The 23,940-nt window shown below is 35.3% G+C and overlaps 1 protein-coding gene across 7 annotated transcripts in view; it reads left to right on the forward strand.

The window, feature by feature from the left end:
- Positions 1–23,940, forward strand: part of CDIN1 (CDAN1 interacting nuclease 1) — a 237,458-nt gene that overhangs the window by 144,382 nt on the left and 69,136 nt on the right. The window contains exon 12 of one of the 7 annotated variants that reach the window (XM_075927020.1): positions 15,383–23,174. The exons of 5 other annotated variants lie outside the window; for them this stretch is intronic. In XM_075927020.1, the coding sequence (XP_075783135.1) occupies positions 15,383–15,515 (133 nt within the window). In that variant the 3' untranslated portion in view covers positions 15,516–23,174. Of the gene's footprint in view, positions 1–11,151; positions 15,360–15,382; positions 23,175–23,940 lie in introns of those variants that run through there. One more of the 7 variants, XM_075927023.1, reaches the window with a different exon arrangement.

Raw genomic sequence — 23,940 nt, forward strand, 5'->3', positions numbered from 1 at the left:
GGGAGCAGCATAGTTTTTCCGGAAAAGCAGCTGATTTCTTACAGTAAATCGTCACTGCTTTTCCAGAAATTCAAGGGGCCAGTGTAGACAGCTCTCAGCTTATTCCAGAAAAGCGGATGCTTTTCCAGAATAAGTGGCCCAGTGTAGACACAACCACTGTGTTTTAAGATTAAATGATACCAAGCGTGTAAGAGAAAATATTTTGTAAATATCCCCTACCTGTATAATTAGCACTTGTCAAACTTTTTCATTTTTTCATAGTCTTTGTGAAGATGTGCTTTTTCACAAATGAGAATATTGGAAGGACAGGAGACAATATGAGATGAATCCAAATACCAGCTGGATGGTAGGAAGAGCCATCCTGCCACACACTGTTGAAATATGTACACAGTGAGGCTGCAGTACTTCTCCAAGAGTTAAGTGGATAGCTATCAAAGAGCACATTGAAAAAGTTCCCTTGTAAAAGTCTGAATTCAAAGGGAAGAGTTTAGTAGGATACACAAATTTTAAAAAAAAAAAAAAAAAAAAAAGCTGGTTTAATGTGAAAGAGAAATACTCTAATTTTCTAACTTTCTGAGAGCCAGAATTTTGAGCTTAAGACTATAAAAATTTCAGGATATTTTGTGCATTTTTGAATAGTTATATCCCATTTGTAGTGTTTTTAATACATTAATACAATAAAAATCTAAGCCAATTGAAAAATGGGTGCCTAAAATTAGGCTCCAAAATCCAAAATGTTTTAGGCACCTATGTAAATAGCCTGATTTTCAACAGAGCAAAGCATCTAGCTGCTTTTGAATAATTTGATGTCAGTCTGTATCTATGCTTCAAGTGTTATTCCATATCTTCATTCCTTTAATATGAATTGTTCAGAAGCCAAATTCCTCTTTTTTTCCACTTTTGTAACTCTCTGGTAGTCAAATTTATGCTAGTTTTGGGACTAGGATCAGTTCACAGGTATAATGTCATATTTTAAATGCTGTCCCAGATCAAATTTGTATGTTATAAACCCCTGAAATGTGGAGTTTTAAATGAAATTTCTGCTACCTTATCACATTCTTGGATAGTGTTTGGGTATGAGTAAAACTGATACAGTGTGGCACATTTAACTGACAGTGTAAATGTTTTTATACTTTTACCATAAAAGTCTCTTCCTCTCTTTGATAATGATGCATAATGGCAAAAATGAATAGTTTGAAATCAGTGGAAAATTTAAAACTTTTTAGGGCTATGTTTGTTTCTTAAATTACAACTAAAACCAGAAACTATGGGCATCATGGGATATTAAATGTTTTACTTACATAGAATTGCACCTTCCTGCCTCAATCTCTTCAATGATACAAAGGTACACATACAATATTCCTTTTGGTATAGAGTATTAATTAGCTAGTCAATTGCTATTAGAATGCATCTAGTTAGATAGCATTAAAATTGTAGCAATACTAGATGGTGCTATGAAATGCAGAATTTTTACTTTTTCCAAATGTTTCTTTGGGAGGTAAGGGGCATTTGAAAGTCAAGAGACTTGGAAATCAAATCTGCTACTTGAAAACATTAAATGTGAGGTTTTTACAACATCCCTATTGATTGCTTATACTAGCAAGCAGATAATATGTATGTTTTTTGTTTTACATGTTTTGAAGCATAATATTGCCTAATTATAGTAATGGATAATTAATGAATCAACATAACAGTTTGGCTGATGTTCACCTGCAAGTAAAACATCACAGATGTCAGCTGCATTGCAAGAAAATTGGTTCAAGTTCTTTAATTTTTAAATTGCATAAGCATTAACAAATGCAGTGATAGTTGTTGTTTTTTAACTTAATATGTTCTGTTTTCAACTGAATTGTTTTGTAACCAGCCTAGGACAAATGAAGAATTAGAAAAGGTTATCCTGAATTTGTTCTTTAATGTCATAGTTTACTTGTGACTTACATTAGCTCAAAAATACTAATCATCCATAATCCTGTGCTATATAGTGCAAATATTGCATTCTAAAGAAAGTAGCAAATTAGGAGAAAGCTTAAACACTAAAAAAGTTGTGCATCCTTTGTTACAAGTTGGTTTTTTTACACATACCACTTGTTAGTCATAACAAATTTGTTCACTAGGAATATATAAATATTTTGGACTCTCTTTTATAATGTATCCTTACCAAGTATTCAGAATTTTCCATTCCAGAGAGTTGCTGCTTCTCATGCTTCTTTAGAAATGGCAAGGGAAAGATGATAATGAAGGGAGCTAGGTATCCATGTTTTAATAAATGGAATGCTGCTAATGCAATATTAAGAAAGATTTGATTTCTGTGGGGAAGTCCTGTGGATCATCTTAGTGGTCAGTCTTTTGGAAGAGCTGGGAAATTGAGTCTAGGGGCAAGGGAGAGTCCAAGAGCTGGTCATTAGAATGTTAACTGCCTATAGTTGGTTATTAGAAAAACAGTGAATCCTTGCTAATCATTATTTTAAATCAACAAATAAATAGCTTACACAGTAGTGAAATTAGGAAGCAATAACTGTCAGAAAGTACGAAGGTCATTTATTTCATTCATTTGATCCGGACTTTTGGAAAAAAGGTAAGGAGTGCACAAAATATAGACTTGTAAAATTAGCAGTAACTACCAACAGATCCTAATATGTTAAAGGTTGTAATCTTTTCAAAGAAGTTGGTTGGCTTTCCTGTTGGCCCTACTATCAACTTTAACCTCCAACCTTCTCCAGCATGTATCACTACAAATAAAACTGCTGAGGTTTGACAAGAGGATATAAAGTCACTAGGCCATCGAACGGAGATCTCTGCATGATTTTCTTCAACCTTAAATTTAAATGAATACTGCTTTAAGTCAGGCTTTTTAATAGAAAGTCATAAACACTCACCCATATCACTTTAGTTTTAATAATTACTGTTTTAACAGGAAAAAAAGGAGAAATATACATAGTAAATCATGTTTGACAACTGGAATTTAGTGGTTTTGCTATTGGTTGTCTTTAACCATTACAGATTTCTGTTACTCATTTTAATGTATACTATTTCATGAAAGCTGCATGTGATATTGATCTAAACATGGAATTTTGTATACAGGTTATAAATGAATTTTTAGCCTGTCATTAAGATAAACCAGATGACAAAAATAAACTATATGTTTGCATTTACTCTGTTGGCTTTAGTATAATCTCATGAACTTTAGTCACCTGTTATGATGTTTGGCTTTTATTTTCCTTAGTGTTTTTACACAACTTTAAAGGACACTCTAACAGTACATCAACTATTTGAACTACATTTGCTAAAAGTTTTTCCATATGAATCCTCTAACAGCTGCCAGCAGAATGTTTCAGTTTACCTTGGATAAATGGTCTTTGTCTTGCAATATCCCTGCTCCTGTTACAACTGGCCTCTAAATCTTTTCTGCAACAGCTTGAAATTCTATTATTTTTCTGTTAGCCGCCACCTTTTTTTGAAATTAGATATTGCATATTTTAGTAAAGTTGTTGTCATCGCTAATTTTCTCCATGGTCCCCTATGTCCACTCTTCTGGCAACAGTCTTTGTCTCTTCTGGTCTTTTATTTTCACCTTTCTTTTATGCTTCCCCTTACACTTAGAATAGATCTTTGCCAACAACCTCCTTCTCTTCATTCCATTCCCACCCCAAATCCTACCTACCTTTCATATAGTCATCTCCTCTTTGACTATACTTTTGTCATTTATGCTCAGGTATCCAATGGATTCCTTAAACCTGGTTTCCCTCAGCAGAGTTTTCGTATGCCCATGGGCTCTGTTATGCTTCTGGGGGTTGGCTGCTCCTTGATTGGAAGGGGAAAAAATAAATGATAGAATCTCCTAAAAATGATTGGTATCAAAATGTGATGACACTCATAGTAAATTGTGAATGAATTGTGATCATCCCTCTCCTTACTTTCTTGAGGTATGAAACCCTTTTGATATTTTAATTAGCTCAGATGCCTGGCGATAACACCTCCCTCAGTTGAATGGATTACTGTTGTGCTCTGAACTCAGACATTTCTGTTTGTTTCATACTATTAAAGGTTTACTTTTCATAATGTAAGCTGAAATTCTGCAGAAGAGGTGACAGTAGCTAGGTACATTTAGATACACATCTAAAGAGGTGTCAGTAGGCCATTCTGCCACATACCCTTAGCGGGAATTTTCCTGTCTTTCTACATTTTCAGTGTACCACTATATAGTTTTAATATGATTTTATTTATTTATTATTCATTAGTTAAATAATAAACATGTTAGTGAAGCCTTTTATAGTCATAAGTGTTTATGGATGAGCTTCAGTCCTTTGTCTTCAACCTAGTCACTTACTCTTAGGGTAAATATGTAGGTTCTGATCTAGTAATTTGCCTGTGGCCTTCTACTATTACTATGCACTAAAAGCTGATAGGTGCTGCTTTCTATCTTGCAATTTGACTGAGGAAATCTAAACAAGATTGGACTACCTGTCCTGTTACCTAAAAGTGCCTCCCTGCTACTCCACTATTCCCAGAGATTTTAAATACAATGGAAGGGTAAATACTAATCTTCAGGCTACTTGGCCTTCCTTCAATGAATGTCTGCTGAAAGCCAAAAAAACTGAATAAATTTTGCTGTGACCTCTATTGTTTTGCTGTGACCTCTATTATTTTTCATATTTCAGTAGGCAAGGAAGAACCAGTCCACTCATCAAGATCTTATTTTATCTTCTGGTGCAGTGTAGGGTGTATCCACTAGGGGGACACACAGAACTCCATGGGCCAAGAGAGTCCCAGTTTTCATCTTTTTCTTTTTAAGTTAGTCTTTCTTTTCCTATAGGTTTTTATGCAGAAATAACTTTCAACTATAACAGTATCTGAGAGCTAATCTGTACTGCCACTTTCTTGTGCTGTAATTTTCTTGCTCAGGGATGTGAAAAACACACACACCCCTAAGTGCAGTAAGTTACTGTGTAAAGCACCAGTGTAAACAAGCTTTGGTCCCAGCACTGTTAGCTAACCACAGAGATGGTTTATCTAGAGTGATGGAAAAGCTTTCTGCCAGACAGAACCACCCTGCCCATACAAAGGTTTGGAGAGGCTGACCTAAGCCCCATGCATTCGGGGGCCCCATGGGAAACAGAGCAATCCCTGAGCCCTTCATCATTCTGGGGAGTGGGCTGGGATAGGGCACTCTGCTTCCCATCACAGTGGTTCAGAGCAGGCTTACAGGTTACTCCAGCTCCTGCCATCACAGTGAGTGCAGGGAGCTGACTCCTTGTGCTGTCCCAGGCAGGTCCCCTGATAAACGTCTAGGTCCCATCATGCATGGAGGTGGCTTGAGGGAAGGGTGCAATGGCAGTGGAAGGGATGGAGTAGGGGTGGGGCTTGCAGGGATAAGGCCTGCTGGGTTGCTTCTCCCCTCTAGGAACGATTCTACTCCCAGTACTGGTGCTGTGATTACATTGCCATACAGCAGCACTTCAAACTTGGAAGTGTAGACAAAACCTGAGTTTTCACAGAGTTTGAAGCAAGAGCTCTAAATGTGAACTGCCCCGTCATTTCAGTAGGGGCTGACTCAGAGGCCAATGATACTTTAAATGTCAACATTGTTAACTATGTTATTGTTCATCAAAGCATGCCAGGCCAAGCCTATACTTCAAACGCTAGAGCGGTGCAACTGCACCACTGCAGCTGTGCCAATGTGGTATTTCAGCAATGCATAATTTTTAATGAAAGTGGTACTGGGTTTTTTTTTAAATATGTTCATTGATGAAGCAATCCCAGAGTTGCCAGGTTTTTGAAATGCCAAACCTACACATTCTAGGGCTTAGACCTAGCACACATTAAGCACTTTTCCTTAGTGATGGGTTTTTCCCATCAGCATAGGGGTGTAGATTTTTCACACCTCTGAGAGACATAGCTATATAAGTGTAACTTTCTAGTATAGACCAAGGAAAGAAGTGTCTGATGATCTCCACCACTGATTCCCAAAGTGTAGGTTGTATCCCCCTGAGCAGGGGGTGCAGATGTGTCAGCTAGGGTCTGTTTACATGATAAAGTAATTTAGCACTTATACAATATAGTTATACCTAGGGCCATCCCTCGGAGGGCGTGGGACACCCCCACGCCCTACCTCCACCCCTCTTTTTCCCGCCTTTGTTCCACTACTGCCACTGCTCTGTTACCTGTATATCAGTTTAAATTCACGTTTTAAGTTAAACCATAAAAAGTTTCCTCTGTAAATGAGGCCTATAATAACTGCAAAATGTCAGGGAGTAAACTTGTTTTCATTTTCTTTTATTAGGCTCAGCTTTAAATGATATAAAGGCTTTGATAATGTACTCAAGAGATGTTTGCTGTAGATGGCTGGACAAATTTTGAAAAAAGGAAAAAACAGCGCACAAGTATTCAAAATTTCAGTTAAATAACTACAGCCTGCTACTGGCCAGTATTTTGATACTTGTGTAAATTCTGCAACTAAAAGTCAAAAATCTGGTTGGGTTTTGAAGGTTTTTAGGTTAATCTTAACTTTTGAGACCAGATTTGTGGCCTTCGATAGGATAATTTCAAAATGAAAACTGTTTCAGAAAGGAGAAATGGTAAAGGATTTAAGAAGGCCAATGAAAATATTTAAAGGCATAGAAAGACTTCCTTGAGAAAAGTAACATGATAAAAAGTACATAAAGCAATGAATAATGGATACAAGGTTATTTGGGCTTTCTTTCTTGTGCCTATAACAATGAAGTATAGAAAATTAACTATTTTATAACTGGTAAGGCAGTACATTTTTACACAAAGCACAATTGACCTGTAAAATTTACTGCCATGTAATGATGTTACGAAGGCCAAAGGTTTAGCGCACGCACGGACACACATAGGAGAAGAAGGATAAGAACTCTAACAAAAAGTATATTCATGAATGGGAAGCGACTGTCTAGGAAGGAGTACAGCAGAAAGGGATCTAGGGGTGATAGAAGACCACAAGCTGAATATGTCAGCAGTGTGATGCTGTTGCAAAAAAAGCAAGCATGATTCTGAGATGCATTAACAGGTGTGTTGTGAGCAAGACATGAGAAGTCATTCTTCCGCTCTACTCTATGCTAGTTAGGCCTCAGTTGGAGTATTGTGTCCAGTTCTGGGTACCTCATTTCAAGAAAGATGTGGAGAAATTGGAGAGGGTCCAGAGAAGAGCAACGAGAATGATTAAAGGTCTAGAGAACGTGACCTATGAGGGAAGGCTGAAGGAATTGGGTTTGTTTAGTTTAGAAAAGAGAAGATTGAGGGGGGACATGATAGCCGTTTTCAGGTATCTAAAAGGGTGTCCTAAGGAGGAGGGAGAAACGTGTTCATCTTGGTCTCTGAGGATAGAACGAGAAGTAATGGGCTTAAACTGCAGCAAGGGAGGTTTTGGTTGGACATAAGGAAAAAGTTCCTAACTGTCAGGGTAGTCAAATACAGGAATAAATTGCCCAGGGAGGTTGTGGAATCTCCATCTCTGGAGATATTTTAAGAGTGGGTTAGATAAATGTCTATTAGGGATGGTCTAGACAGTATTTGGTCCTGCCATGAGGACAGGGGACTGGACTCGATGACTCCTTGAGGTCCCTTCCAGTCCTAGTATTCTATGATTCTATGACAGTTTTCCTCAAGAGGATGTAATTAGTAAACTATAAAATTGTCGTGAATGGGAGTTTTATCTCTGTGTCCTGAAGCAGCTGATACTGGTCAATATGGTAGAATACAAGACAAACTTGTATAATACTTGTATTCAAGGATTTGAATATCCACACTTAATTAGCAACAAGTCAAAGGAGGTTGTCAAAAGCACGCAAAAATCTAAGGTTTTATATATTTAAGAAAAAAAACACTTCTCTGCTCACTCACTCTCCTTTTAAGAAAAGGATTGCAATCATCCTAACACGTTTTCCTGATAATGGGTAGGACTGGTACAGAAATATTTGTGTATGCTACTGCCTCCATCATAATGGGACTTGTCTTTAGTTGACGTGGTAAGGAATCATAGGTCCCATGTTCAGTCCCTGTAGACTAAATGACACTTGTCAAAATAAATGAACAAGGTACATTTTGTGCTGATTTATTGTTTTGTTTGTTCTCTTGTTAATTCACAGATTCAAGAAATCACAATGACTTCCCTGTCATTAGGTCACAATGAAGTTTAGATGTGTATCTAAATGTAACTAGCTACTGTCACCTAGAACTAGTAATAACTTTCCATTAATGTATCACTTTACTGAGCTACAGTATGACATATAAATTAGTAAATGTATGAGTCTGGAGGTTCTACTTCACTTAGAAGGTTTTGTGAGTTTCTGTCCTACCCTTAATATTATGTGTAATGTTTATGATTTTATTTCCTTTCTTAGTGACAACATTAGAAAATCAAATCAAAGTGTATTGGTAGTTGAATGTTAATATATCCATGTTAATGTGTATTTATGATTGTTTTAAATACTGGAGGGCCTTTCTGATGTACCAATTTGACAGCTTTGAACTTTTGCAGGTCAACTGCCTAGGACAACCATCAATGAGGAGAGGCTCAGTTCAGTGTTATAGATAAAAGTAGATAAAGTCATAGTATTTAAAGCCAGATTATCCAATCTGACCTCTTGTATATCACATGCTACTAACATTACCCAGCTTTATGAAATTAATAAGTTGCCCCTGATTTCAAACACTCCTTGCAGTTTTGGAAAAGGAGGGAAATCAACAGTAGCCCTCTATTACTAGTTTTCTCCCTTTTTCTGTATTTGTAATAATGACTGTCCTACCAGAGCACCAGTGACAGAGGGGTAGCCGTGTTAGTTTGTAACTAAAAAAAACTTTAAAAAAAACCCCAATGAATGGTACTGTAGTACCTTAGAGACTGACAAAAATTATAGATAGTATAATGAGCTTTCGTGGGCCCAACCCACTTCTTCTGATGAATGGAGCAAGAGGTACAGACATGAATTTTATAGGCTTGCACAGGAACCAACCCCTGATACCAGATGGAATGCTTGTGCCATTTATATCAATTTATAATATGAAATACCAAAGTACAGTTGAAATTCTGTTGAAATCAGTATGGTCCATACAATAAAAATGATATATACTCCATTATATGGCACTATAATTTTAAAAAGTCCAATACGTAAACTGTATAGGGTTGCTCAAGAATTTTTCAACAAAAGATCCACATCCCATTTTCCTTCACTTCCATGAGTGTGCACAATGATTTTGTGGCTTTTGAGTTTCCTCTTTATGTTGAAAAAGATACATTCTTGAATTATGACACAAATATTGTGAAACTAACAACTATTTGGGCCTGATCTGGCTACTCTCAAGCAAGAAATTCCATTAATTTGTGCCCTAATGCAGCCTGATACTTAACTATGTTCCCATATTTAAGTATGTGAGTAGCCCATTTAATTCCTTTTCTTGGGAGTTTTAAGGCTGTTCACATGCATATAGGAGGCATTTACTTAAACCTCCAACTTAGCAAGGTACTTATATTGGCTTCAACTTTGGAGTTACAAAAGTTAAGGCTCTGTTTCTTTAATTTATATACTTACACATGCACAAACGTAATTAGAAAAAAAAGTTATTATAGTAAGCTTCACCTGCACATAATTTACATTTTGAAAAGTTCGTTCTTTTAATATGATGAAAGCAGAATTACCTGCCAAAAATGCATACAGGAATATATAAATGTAGACTTAGATGTAGCACATGAAAATATATTGTGCAAGTAATGAAGGTGAAATGAAGACAAAAGTTAGAAGAAAGGAGGAAAAGCAAAGTGTAAGGGCAACGAATAGGTGCATTAAGATTTCAGTTGTGTCAATGCAAATTTAAACAGACCCAATTATAAAACTTGGAATGTGTATTTGTTATGGTAATACAGTGAAACCCTTGAATTCTAAGATACTTTAGTCTCTACTGTGATATGTACATACTGTTTGTAACCAGCCTTTAGTGTGTATTATAGTTAATATGGAAGAAACAGCTCTAGCTAAGTTTTAATTCTGCTTTCCTCCATTGCTTTTCACAATTTGAGTAGATACTTTCCTTCTTTTGTGTCATCCAAAGCTGTGTATCTTCTTTTTTATGTTTAAGAAAAATACTACGTAATCTTTTGTTATGGAAAACGTGAGAGAAATATTTTTTCCCCAAAACTATTTGTTTTCTCTCTCTAAGAACTTAAAAATTATTCCACAAAGAAACAAGATCAAAACTTTCCATGTGGCTGGGGCTATGAGAGAAATAGTCTCTTTGTTAAATTTGGGGTTTTCAGATTTAAAACATCAAACTACAGTGGAATGGAAAAAACACCGTTTAAAAACAACTTCATATTTTCCAGGCTCAGCTGTAGAGTTACCCACACTATTGCTAGCTCTGCTGTAAATGAAACACATAGCAGAATCCTCCAAAAATAGCCCTAAGGGAATCATGGGAAAATAATGTGCGTATATTGTGGGCTTGATTCTTATTTATACAGTGCTCCTTACACAGCCAGAGGGGTAAGATTCAGACCCTATGAATTTAGGATATAATATGGACAAATTTAAAAGTTCATTTAAAAAAAATTAGACATTTCACTGTAAACATACTGCTATCCAAATCTGAGAGTGTGGCCTTGTTAAACTAGCTTTATAGAAAACTGTCTCCATCACAACTGTAGCTGACACAAATTTGCCCCATGCATGTAAGAAAAGTGTGAACTTCAAAGCCTAAATGGGTTATTTAAATGCTAATGTTAAACACATGCAGTTTTCTACTCTGTTTGTTGTTTTAAACAAGGAAGTTAAATGCAAAAATCTTATTCAATTCAACATTAAGTGTAACTATGTTAATTTTCTAAAATTTATGTGTAAGTTAAGGTTCCCATACTAACAGTAACTCATCTACTTTGCAATTATATTATGTAATAATTTTAAAGTAAACAGTCTTAACTAGTTATTAAACGTACTGTGTGCAGTGTAGGTAAATTACTTTGATTACCAAGTGAGGTCCTGATCTTACACATACTTCTGGGCATAGTACTGTGACTAGTTCCATTGAACTTTTTCCATTCCAGATTTGTTTAAATTTATAACTGTACCTTTCTGCTAACCTGCTGTTCGCATTTAATAATAATAACTGATAATAATGCAAATCATATTATTTCTGTTTTAGGATCAGTGGATTTGAAGATATATATAATACCACCATTATTTTTTCTTTGATTTAGTGGATATGGGTTCATGGGTAATAGCCAGAATTTTATATGTATATTAATGTCATGAGGTTTATAATCTGTAGATGAAATGGTTATTTTTATTTGTTAAAATGCAGAACAAACAGAATTGATTATGGAATAGGAAATTGTGAAATATCATAATGACTGTTCTCATCTGTTAAGGGTGCAAATGTTATAGATTTTGTGCTTCTTATATGAACTTTAACACTGTCAGAAGACAGGATACTTTTAATGGGCTAGATGGACCATTGGTCATTCCTGGTATGGCTATTCTTATATGCAGTTGCTCACCTGAATGGCTAACCTAATTATCTGTTTTCAAATTTCAAGTTACAAGAGATATAACTTCAAAGTGAATCAGAGCTATGTTTATCCCTCTTATATGTCAGAGTTTAAGTGCAATGTTTTATGTATACACTCATCATGACAGTTGAAAAGGCTATAAAGAAAAGCAATTATATAATTGCTTTAAAGAATTAAGTTTTAGGGATAAAAGCTTTTAGAAACTACAGAGTAGTTTTAATAATTATATCACCTAAAGTTAAGCTGCAAAATTGTGTCCTAATTATTTGTGATGAGTAATTAACTACAAAGTTATAAGCTTTGAAAGATTTTCAGAAATAATTTTCTTTGATTTTTTCCGCACACACAAACAACGCCCCATCATTTTCTATTTTAGCAGTTTCCACAACTTAAATATTAAATTCTTATTGTTTGCTTTCTGTTGTATTAGTAGTGTGTGTTTTGCAATTCTAATCTTCACATTTTTCTTTCTTTATCACTGAAGTAGGCCTTTTGAAGCCGGGGAATTTTTCATAGCAATATTGACAGTGTTCACATTTGCATGATGACAGCCAAGGAATGGAGCAGTAATTTTTGAAATTGCAGAAGTATTTAGAACACTGATAAAAGCTGAAATATATTTTTGATGGATTGAAGTTAAGCATACATGATTTTTCCTGCTGTCAAAAGGCTCTGAATTTAGTGAATATTTGCCTGCTGTGAGAATGCAAGATTAACATCACAACCATCACCCGGGCACCCAAACCCTGCAATTTAATAGCTTTTTAGGTTCTTTCCTTTTTCTAAACAGCAATTAATCTCATTTTAGTACAATTTTCTCGTTTCTGAAGTCGCTCATTGAATCGCTGTTTTGTTCATATTTGGCTTCAGCTCCTCTGCATAGTCATTAAAGTCCCAATTAATGTCACCTTTAGCTGAAGAGTACTCATTTTTATTGAGAAAATGACAGTTGCTGCCATGAGTAGTGCCGTGTAATATACATTAATTGCCCTGTAACACTGGTAATTACGAGTTTTTCAAGCCTCTCAGTAAACTGTCATGCCTAGACAAGACTGTGCTAAAATAGATTACTCATTAGGGAGACCTGTCCTGTTTTCTGGTGGGTTCTTAGTGTTCATTTAAAAAAAAATCTTGAGTTTGAACAAATAGTTGCCAAAAGCAATTTCCTACAACAACATCCTTGTGTTGGGTTTTTCAACCATCACTTAAGTCTGCGGTCAGCAAAGAGACAGGGTGCAGTGGACTCTAGAGATGTCGAGATTTTTAACATTTATGTATCTAGATCACAAGAATAAGCTTAACAGGTCTTAATACAGTATTGAATGTAAATCTAATTAAAGAAGCATTTCTCTTTTTTTGGTATTGTGTTATAACAGAGCTGCATTACGTTTTGCTGATATTTTATGTCTGAAATATTTTATCCTGAAAATACTTTACCACATAGTATTATTGAGTGTCCAGTAAATTGAAATTATGTCCATAATCAAATCATTCAGAACTGAGAAATAGCAGGGTCTGTTTAACATATTTTAGAGATCGTGTAACATTAAAATATGTATATTTTAAAAAATCTAGAATCAATTGGTGAAGAGAATTATATTAATACTGTGTGTGAAATAGCTGGTTCTGAAAATCAGGCTTTAATATATATCCTTTGTTTTATCTTTGTTATAACACCTCCTCTAGGCAATCTGTAGTCTTTTTCTTTCTAAATGAATTTTGTCACTGCCTTTCATATTCTCTTGTGGTGATGAGCTAATGAAAGTAGATAGTACAATTTGTGCTGACCAGGTAGCAACTGCCAGCTTGCAGCTGAGCATAGTTTAAATAAATAAATAAATAAAATATAGCATTATATCACTGATTTATCCATTACATGACATTAATAGTGAGAAACCTTTGTGTGTTTATCTGTTTGTATTGGTGTGCATTTATCGAATTGTTTATGACAAGACTAATTGGAGTAATTGTAGACACTGAAATTACCTGTCAGCTATATGTAACCACACTCCCTTTCTTTCTGACAAATGATGACAACTGAGGGACCCCATAGCATTACTCATGATGGCTTTTCGAGTGGTAATAAGGACAATAGGGGCCCTGGCTAATTTGACATGGACAGCCTTCACAACAAGAAGCCAGCTAAATGACTTGTCAGTAGGGGAAAGAAGTCGGAAAAGTAATGGAGTCCCCCATGGCGCTCTGACAGGGAGATGAGGCAATTTCAACAGAAAGTGAAAAGGCTTCAGTTTGTCAAGTATTTAGAACAATCAGGGAACAGCTAGAGGCTGGAACCTGACAATAAATTTGTGAACCATGGTAGCAGTTTCATATAGGTCAGTTATTTCATAATGGCTGTGAAGCTTTCATAGGTCTCTGCTTTCGTAGTATACTTCACATCCACCAACTGGTGCTTTGTCACCTTAAATTTGTGCTTCCCTTTACACAGTAGGAGTAATGGTTAAGGTTACAGAGGAACAGAAATGTAAGACAGCGTGATTTTCAGATACCAGTCTGTTGAAAAATAAACAAAAATTTAGATAGTAATACTATGATTGCATCCATTACAAGCTAGTGGTGTTAACACATTCTCTGATAGTGGCTAGCCGCATTTTATGGACAAGAAGCAAGTAATTTATTTCTCACCAACAAAACTAAAAAAATTCAACCTTTTATTTTTTCATTCTTCTGTATATAGTTAAAATTTCTTAAGGTTCATTTCCATCTGTTTGCTCTCGAAACATATTCCAGTTCTGTAGTTATGATCTCTGTTGAGAAAGTGTAACTGATGACATAGAAAAAGACTTGTGATTTTGTTGTATAATCTACAGAAAGTGATTTATTTGAGGATTTCAAATTAAAAAAACTCATGATTTAAATATTGGTTCTTAAAGTAGAGTCCTTCACTGATCATGTGGGTTTTTTTTCTGTGGCTTCAGAAGCCTCTTACTTTTTATAACCGTGGTGTTGACCTTTTTATATCCATTGAAGAAAATAAAGTTAAGACAAGATTAAAGCGTCACGTTTGTGCTGTGTCTTTTGAATTCTTGACTTACGATCCAATCTTGCTTAAAAGTGTTTGTTTTTTTCATGGATATAGTGAGAAGCATCAACTTTTTCTTTCTGAAGTGATCATAGTGCTATAAAAGAGTACATAGTAGTTTACATTTTTACTTTTGACAACTTTTTTTCCTTCATTTTTGCTAAAGACTTCCCCACCTATGCACCCATTTTAAGCATTTGAAAACTAGTGCAACGACTGTTTATTCAGGAGCTCTGGATCCTAATTCTTACAATAAGTACTTCAAGATGTGTCTCTCTTCTCATGAGTAACATATCGTTTGACCTGGTCTTACTAAAATTAGCTGTATAGGCTTTCTGTTTTCTCCACCTTTCCCCTCCGATCATCTTGCCCTTTCTTGAGCCAAATAGTCCTTTTTTTATGAGTCTCATTATTAAATTGTGAAGGATTTTTAATTTAGGCACCAGAAAATTTGGCCTTTTATTCCCAATACCAGAGCATTTAAAAAAAATAATTCTTCTGTTTTGGTAATTGTATCAAGGAATATCTTTGATAAATTAAAGGCGTCTGTCATCCCTTCAATATGGGTGGTTGAAACACACACAAATGCTCGTGTTCTCACAAAACCAACTCTCTCAGGTGATCATTTAAACATATGTTAATATGTGAAACTCCTTAAATATACTTGCTTTCCTTCATATGTTCTCCAAAGTTTACCAAATAGTCTTTCTTCCTAATTATTTTCTTGTTGTCATTCCAGAAGAGCTAATAAAATTACCCAGGATATGCACTCAGGTGGCAGGAAATATTATTTCATGGATAATTTTATTATTTTATTTCAGAATGCTCGCGATGAGTGTAAGTAAATGGGCTACCATGAAAATAATAGGCTACCCACCGCAGAAGACAAAGAAGTGGAAAGGTTCTACCAAGTTCTTCATAGGATTCATCAGACTAAAACAGCATTTATGGTAGTGTTTGGCGACTTCAGTGCTAACGTGGGTATAGGAGAAGATTGAGAAAACTACATTAAACAATATAGTTCAGGTATGAGAAATGAAAGAGTCCAAAGGCTGGTCAACTATTCAGAAGCCGCTCGTCTGTATATCATGAACACCACATTCTAGGTTGATGGACTTGGCGAGTGCTAAATAATGAAATAAGAAATGAAATCGATTATGTCCTGGTGGACAAGAGGTGACTGGTTAAAGATGTAACAGTCCTTTCAGAATCGGCCATCTGTATACATTGACTGTAGAGCAAGAGTCAAAATAAACATTAAACGGAAAGAAATAATAAAGGCAAGAGTTAGGCATGGCATGCAGGTACAACAGTCCATCTCAGATCTGTTTAAGTATACTATCAACTTTGAGCTGTGCGAAATGGACAAAACCGAAGATATTGATTCCAATTACTACAGCTTTTTAGCAAAGTTAAACAAATGTAAAACTGCTGCCACTGTGAAGAAGCCAAAGTAATCCAAAAGCCGCCTTACCCAGCAAATGCTTGATCTTCTTGCCTAACGGAAAGACATGGCAGCCAAGGACGATACCAGCCTGGAGTATAAGCTTGTCTGTAAAACGTTGAAAAGAAAGATGATAGAAGATTATGAGCAGTATCGCCTTGCAAAACAGCAAAAAGGCAGTTGAGGATAAAATAAGTTTGCAAAAAACTCAGCATGACATCCACCTAAGCCAAACTCCTTTAAGCATGTTTGTTGATTAAAACAGTAGAAGAATGACACACAGACATGAAAAAGAACAAATCTGCTGGCGCTTTTATAGCGAATTATTTTCATTAGCAATAGCAGTACCTGGGATCCATCATTCCCAAAGCTGATGTGCTCCACAAAGAAGTTACATCAGCCCTTCAGAAAATGAAGTTGGGAAGAGTAGTAGGTTTAGACCAAGTACACGTAGAAGAACTGTGTGCGGGAGGTGATACACTTTTAAAAATACTTAATGAGAGATCCTCAAGATAAGTTCCTAGAGAGGAAACTTCCAAAAGCTTGGAATATTTCTCAAACTGATCTTCAGCTAAAAAAAGACAATCAAGAAGTCATTCACAGCTATTGACCAATCTGCCTGCTTTCTCATCTTTATAAGGTCTTAATGAGAGTGATCTATGCCCACATTGAGTGTGTCCTTGAGCAAAATCTGAGAATGGAACTGGCAGGCTTTCATAGGGGATTCTCCACAGTGGACTGTATTTTTGTGGTCACATAGATGACCGAAAGGTGTTGTGAGTGGAAGATGCCAGTCTGTTTGTTGTTCATGGACTTGAAAAAAGCCTTTGACTCAGTGGAACAAAATTCAGCTCTAAGAGCTCTCCTTTCACAGGGTGTCTCCCCTATGTATTTTAGAATCATACAAGATTCTGCAACTACAGAAATGATGACCTCTTGATCATCGGAGTTAAACGAGGCATAAAAGTAAGGGGATGTTTGTTCACCGAAGTTGTTTGCCAGTATCCTGGAAGACATCCTGCAGAATATTGAAGTGAAAGATGGATTTCTGATTTATGGCAAGGTTCTTCAGATGCTCCTTTTTGCAGATGACATCATCCTAATTGCATCAAAACCTGAAACGTTGCAAACCCTCATCAATGACATCGGTAAGAATGCGAAGGAGATTGGCCTGATCATCCACACTAAAAAAATGAAGTGACTGAAAAATGCATATTTTTCAGAGTACTCTATGCAGCTGGATGGACAGACCATTAAGCTGGTGGATCACTATATATATCTTGGACAAGCATTGCAGATGGACAATGAGTTGGACCCAGAGTTGAGCAGGAGGAGGAGATCAGACTAGATTCCCGTTGGGAGTCTCCACAGTGTTTTTGTTGATACCACACTTTCCACCACTGTAAAAGCCCATCTCTTTAACACAGGTATCCTTCCAGTAATGCTGTATGGCTGCAAAACCTTGAACATAATACTTACAGAAGAATTAAAGCTCCAAACAACCCAAAGAGCAATGGAAAGATACAGTGGGTGTGAGTAGGTTACAACATGTTAATATTGACCATTTGTGCGCAAGAAGCGGTGTTAACTATATCATACAAGTTATGTACTCGGAAAAAGAGATGGCCTGGCCATGTAGCAACGATGAGCAGCATGTATAATCCATTGGAATCTATGAAATGTAAAAAGATAGACAATCGCAAAATGACAAAACTAAACCAAGAGAAATTAAAACAAGATACACATTAACATGGTTAGGATAACGTGAAAAGATTTATCTGAAATATAGTCTTGCTATATGTTATATTGTTAATAGGATTTTTTAAAATTATGATTCAAAACTAAATTGAACAATTATTTATAAAGTATCACTGTCAAAATAATTTATTGTTGAGCACAGTACCACTGATACATATTGGCCTCATTGCAAGGCTATATATTGAATTCCTGTTATGAGATATATTTGTCCAATACTTTTAGATTTATTAATTTCTAACTGTCTTACATTAGATCTGATGAGAGATGTTATGGTGTGCTTTTATTAAATTGGAAATATTATAGCTTTGAGGAACTAGTATTTTTCTTTTTTTAAAAAAGCTGGTTTTTTAGCATTGGATTGCCACCAGTTTTGTCATCTCCTCAAATTCTATTTGAAAAACTAAATACAGTGTAAAATTAACCAAACTCTAAAGTAATTTCAGAAAGATGTTTTAACATTAGCCGAAGTAAACTATGTGAATTCTATGATCTGTAATAGTTGAGTATTTCCATTCAACACTGTTAAACGCCTTTTCTGAATCAAGTGAAAAGCAGTAATGGGGGTTTCCATTTTGTTTGCTTTTATATGTTATCCATAGGTATTCTTTTACAATGAATTAACATTAAGTAACTAACATTAAGTAAGTTTTCACAAGACATGGGAATGTGGTAGTCACAATGCGGAGCCTAATTTAGAGCCTTCAAATTATTCTGCAACCTCTTTCAACTTTTGGGATCAGGCCATGAGTTTAGTGTACAATTCTGGAAGTGCAACAGGGATGTCTTTACCAGGTGGTATGGTTTGAGGAACAATTTTCCAGAAAAAATCCTTGGCTTTGGCTTCATTTGGAGTTTTAAATATTAGCTTTAGAAATTTGTTTGGTAGGAATTTTTGGTGTACATACCACTAAGTATAAACCATAACAAAGGTTAGCAACAGCTGGAAACCTAGGAAATAAGAAGGAAGTACATCAACTACAGTGGGGATAGAATAATTTGTACCAGTGTATTCTCTACTGCTGCCAACTATAATACTGGGGAAAAAGCCATTTGTTTTCTTAATAATTCCCTTTCCATAATTATTTAATATAGATTAATTTCCTGCCAGTGAAAGGTGCTGGATAAAGCTAATTAGGAATTTTTTGGCAGAATAATTTTTTGAAAAAAAAAATACAGTGTCTGCAAGATTGGAACTTTTCACAGGAAAATGTTTGCATTTTACTGAAAATTTTCTAATTTTCATTCAGAGCATCAAAATGAAGAATTAATTTTGGTGGCTGATACTCATATTTTTAAGAAAAAAGGACTATTCAGAAGGGGGACTTCTTTTGGATAGGTTTGACCAATATCTAAATATATTTTTAAAAATGATACAAAATGTTTCCTTTTGAATCAGTTTGACAAAACAATTAGTTCTGTACATGAACAAACACATATTTACACAGAAACAGACATTAAAGAGGGATGTACCTTTTAGTTTGTGTTGGCAGTTACTTTTAATGCTAAATTAAAGATGTTCTAATAGTTTTCAGTGAGTGAAGATTACCATAGCTATTAAGCGATTTGAGATTTATCATTAAATTTAAATTCCTAACCCTGACCCCAAATGTTGAAGTAATTAATAATTTGATACCTCTCCATGGCTTAATTAATTTAAACCTAGTAATCTGGACATTCAGTTACAAGGAAGAGTAATAGATGCTTCTTGGTCTACAAACTGTCCATATTAGCATTAATGAGAACCTAAGAAGTTTCAAATTATTAAATAAACCAGTCTGGTAGATTATTAAATATTTGAGAGTGAGAGTATACTAGTTGATGCAGTTAAAGTTAAATAGTTAATTCAGCAACTTGTAATACTCATGATTGAAATAAGTGGCAATAATCAATACAGTATTATATTAGAAATATTATTAATTACGTAAATGCCATTTGCTGTTTTTATTACATTTGATTGTATTCAGCTTATAGTTTAAATGGCTTTCTAATTAATTTTAGTCTGACTCAGTTTGAAGTAGTAAAACCTTCCTATCTAATCAATAGCACATGTTGTAGAGAAACATACAAGAGCCTCATTTCCCCTAAATCAATCAGCCATGAAATAATTAACTGGATTTTTGTTTTTCCTGCAGTTTTTTTAAGAAATACAATACAATTGAATTTGTCCAGTTTTTTTAAAAAGAAAAAACATGGAAGCAAATTACCTAAATGTTTTATCTGACTATATTCTCTTTTAATTGTTAAAATGTCCTGAAGCACTTGATCACATTGCCTTTTAATTTTAAAGCCATGTGTTGTATTAGTGAATTGCAGATGTTACTGATTTGAGCTGAAAGTTCTTGGTATGTTTACCAGAACACCAGATTGGCACTAACAAGGTCTCCTCCAGGTCAAAGACCTAGAATCGACATCTTTCTTACAGCTAACTCTTGTGAAAACTAGAAGTCCAGGTCAGGGCAGTCAGCTGATCGCATTACCTCTTACAGCCACTGATTAGATTAGCTCTACATTTATCAGCTACATAGAGACTAACACTTAACCTTTTAAGTCAATAGTTTTGATATATCATTATTTTTATGGCGACTATTGTCCTGAAGTGTTCATTCAGTACCAATGAAGAATAACATGGAGTTTTTTCCAGCTTTGCTGACTACTAAGTTTATTCAGCTATGCAAAATGCACACTTTTTAGGTCTGGGAATTTAGACTAATTTTGATGCCTGGATAGTTCTAATAAATAGTCTACTTTTTTACATTTGTTTCATTTATATTTGAGAATTTTGTTATCCTGGATTTAAAATCAGTAGGTTAACTTTACAGGTAGTTCAAGTATTGCTTTCATTCTTAAATTGTTCAGGGGGAAATAACTAGAAAGGGTAGTTTTCCAGAGAAAACACACATAATTTCATTACCAGTTTAGTTTTAAATATTTGACTTTAATTCATTCCTTAGAGTACACAGTATAAGCACTATAAAATGCAAACTAGTCCCTGCCTGTGTATTCCTCGTTAAGCAGTCTGGTGCTGGGCTCCTTTTCTTGGGCTCAGTCAACATTGATGGTGTTCATTAACTGATCCGTGAGCAGTAGATTCTGACTCTTATTTGCAAAGACTAGCATTGCACAGAGGGTGTATATGAAAGTTTATCAGTAGAATCTTAGCATGTTCCTGTTCTCACACATTGACAGCCTTAGCTCTTCATCTTGCTACAGGGCAGGAAGGTCACATGGGTATGGCTAAGTTTCCTGTGAACGCATAAAGTTTGTTTACAGCCATCACCCCTGGCTCTCAGTATTCTGTGGTGTTATTTAGCTTTAATTTACTCCTAAACCTAAGCCAACTAAGTGATGGAAATGTTGGTAATGCTGCTTGACAATATTGACCTCCCATGGTTTGGCAAACTCTCTGGTTCACCAACGGTGCCAGACTAGAAAGGTTCAACCTGTACTAAAGACTGTGCTTTGTCAGCCGCCTGATCACCATATTTGCATATCATACCCTGATTTCATATGTCAACCATTTTTGTCTTTGGATTGTATTATTGAGAGCAGAAACTGTCTTCTGTTGGATTTGAAAGCTTCTATCACACAGTCCCTTTATTCAATTGCAATTTCCCTACATTTTCTACTATCTTTTGTTTAAATTATTTCTATTTTTAAAATAAACATAGTGGAGCTGATGGGTCTTCAACATTTTTTTAAAACAGACCCTGTATTTAGGTGTGTAAATATGTAAGTAGAATGTTAACTGTAGGCACTAGTTTTTTTAAATCTTGGCCATGAATGTTTTGATGTTAAAACCAGAAAGCCGGAGTGTTCGGAATTAATGGTCTGCCCTTAACATACTCAGTGAGTTACTGTACCTAGGCACAAAGTGGTATGTAAAGATTTTTAATCTTAACTCTGAATTTCCTTGCAGTTGTGGGTTTGTCAGACCTTTAACGTTACTTTAAAGTGGGGGGTAAGGGGTTGTGGTTTTGTACAGACTAATGCACGTGGCAAGACTTTTACATTAAGGATATTTCATCCAATGCATTATAGAGCAAACTATTTTAAAACCAGCCAAACTATTGATGCTTTTATTGAATGGAATAATTTATTATACAGATATTTTAGTCTGTTGACATTTCATCATCAAATAACAGTAAACACAATGTACATTTCCCATAAGACTATACTCAAGAGCCAAGTATTTATCTTTGCCTTACTCTGAAAGTAGCATCATAATAATCTGCCTTAAAGAAAGATAATGAAATGTTAAGGTTGAGCTTTTTAGGACAATAATAAATAGGATATCCGAAAAGAATCTAATTTCGCCTACTGCTCCTATTAATGTTTTACAGAATGTAACAGTTTATTTAAAATAATTTGATTATTTTTATTTATATTCTTTCTTTGGAGCAATCACACCAGCATCTTACCTTTGGTGCAGTCTGTCATATTATATCTTTAGTTTGCCAGACAATAGTTTTCTTTGTGTAGAATTATTTTACTTCATGGTTGGAATCTAATTATCTTATATGATCTAAAACAATGTATAGTTGAAGATATATACTCTTCTTTTCTAGAAGTCAGATCTTTAATTGTATTTACAAAGTTCATTAGTTCAGTCTGTCAGCATTCTAGAACCTAGACAAATTAATTGTAACTTTCATATATGGGTAAAAACATATACGTGAATTATTTGGGGAAACTGGGACCTTGTCACACCAGAACTTAAATTGGTATAACTTATTTCACTCCAGGGTGTAAATAATGCATTCATTGGAGGTGGTGTAGCTAAGCTGATGGGAGAGCTCTCACCTGTCAGAGTCTCTTCACCAGAACTGCTCAGAACTGCTACAGCAGTGCACTTCCCCCATGTTCTTGCTATTCCCTTTGTTTGTTTGACTTTTTCTACAAGTGGTAAAGGTTGTATTTTTTAGGTATTTTAATGTTAAAATAATAGATGCAAAATTTATGTTGGAAGTGTGTAAAGCATTTGCTTCAAAAATAATGTGTGTCGTCAGTAGTCTCCTGAGTTATTGCTGCACTAGAGGTTTTAAATGAATTATTCTTCTCTGGAAGATGCCAAGACTGGACAATGATATTTCACTGAACTCTCCATAAAAGGCGTGAACAATTAATAGACTGCTCCCCGATAGACTTATTATAAGCCAGGCATGTTTAGAGAAAATTTAAAGCTAGTCAGTATCTGCGCTTGGAATTTTTCACCCATTTTCTTTGCATAAATGCTTGATAAGTTTTGTTTTGTGCTTAGTAAAAACCGTGGTTCATTTGCATGCTTTTTTCTCCAAGAATGTTGTGGCTTTTTATCTTAAACAGTATAGCTGCGTCTAGACTGGCAAGTTTGTCCAAAAAAGCAGCCGCTTTTGCGGAAAATCTTGCCAGCTGTCTACACTGGCCGCTTGAATTTGCGCAAGAACACTGACAATCTAATGTAAGATTGTCAGTGTTCTTGCGCAAATACTATGCTGCTCCTGTTCAGGAAAAAGCCCTCTTGTGCAAATATATTTGCGCAAGAGGGCCAGTGTAGATAGCTAAAAACTGTTGTGCGCAAAAAAGCCTCGATGGTGAAAATGGCTTTCTTGCACAAAACTGCATCTAGATTGGCACGTACGCTTTTCCGCAAAAAGTGCTTTTGCGCAAAAGTGTCCATGCCAATCTAGATGCTCTTTTCCGCAAATGCTTTAAAAGCATTTGCGGAAAATCATGCCAGTCTAGACGCAGCCAATGTGTTTAGTAAATAGCTGTGCTTCACATTTCTATTATTTCTGTTTTTGTGTTCATACAGATGGAATTCATTTTTCCCACATAATTCCTTAGCCTCTCCACTCCCACCCCCTTTTTCAGTTAAATACCAAAAAGTATATTAATTATATTACCAGGATTTTTTCTCGGACTAGACTGAACTACAGTAGCTGCATGCATCTCTTTTTGTGCAACTTGAGTATTAATTAATGATACTGCACAACTTCCAGCGTAAACATATATCACACATACGGAAGCGGTAGATTTTTGTGTATTTTGTTCATTCATTTTCTGAAATAACCATCTTCTGTTTTCCCATTGTGTCAGAAGGTGAACTCCCAGTTTAGTAGAACCATTAAGAACACATCTATCTAATCTACAAGCATAGGCATTTTTAAGTGTCTATTTCTGTGTTATACAGCTACTAAG

Source organism: Pelodiscus sinensis, chromosome 4, assembly GCF_049634645.1.
Source record: "Pelodiscus sinensis isolate JC-2024 chromosome 4, ASM4963464v1, whole genome shotgun sequence".
Classification (NCBI taxonomy): Eukaryota; Metazoa; Chordata; order Testudines; family Trionychidae; genus Pelodiscus; species Pelodiscus sinensis.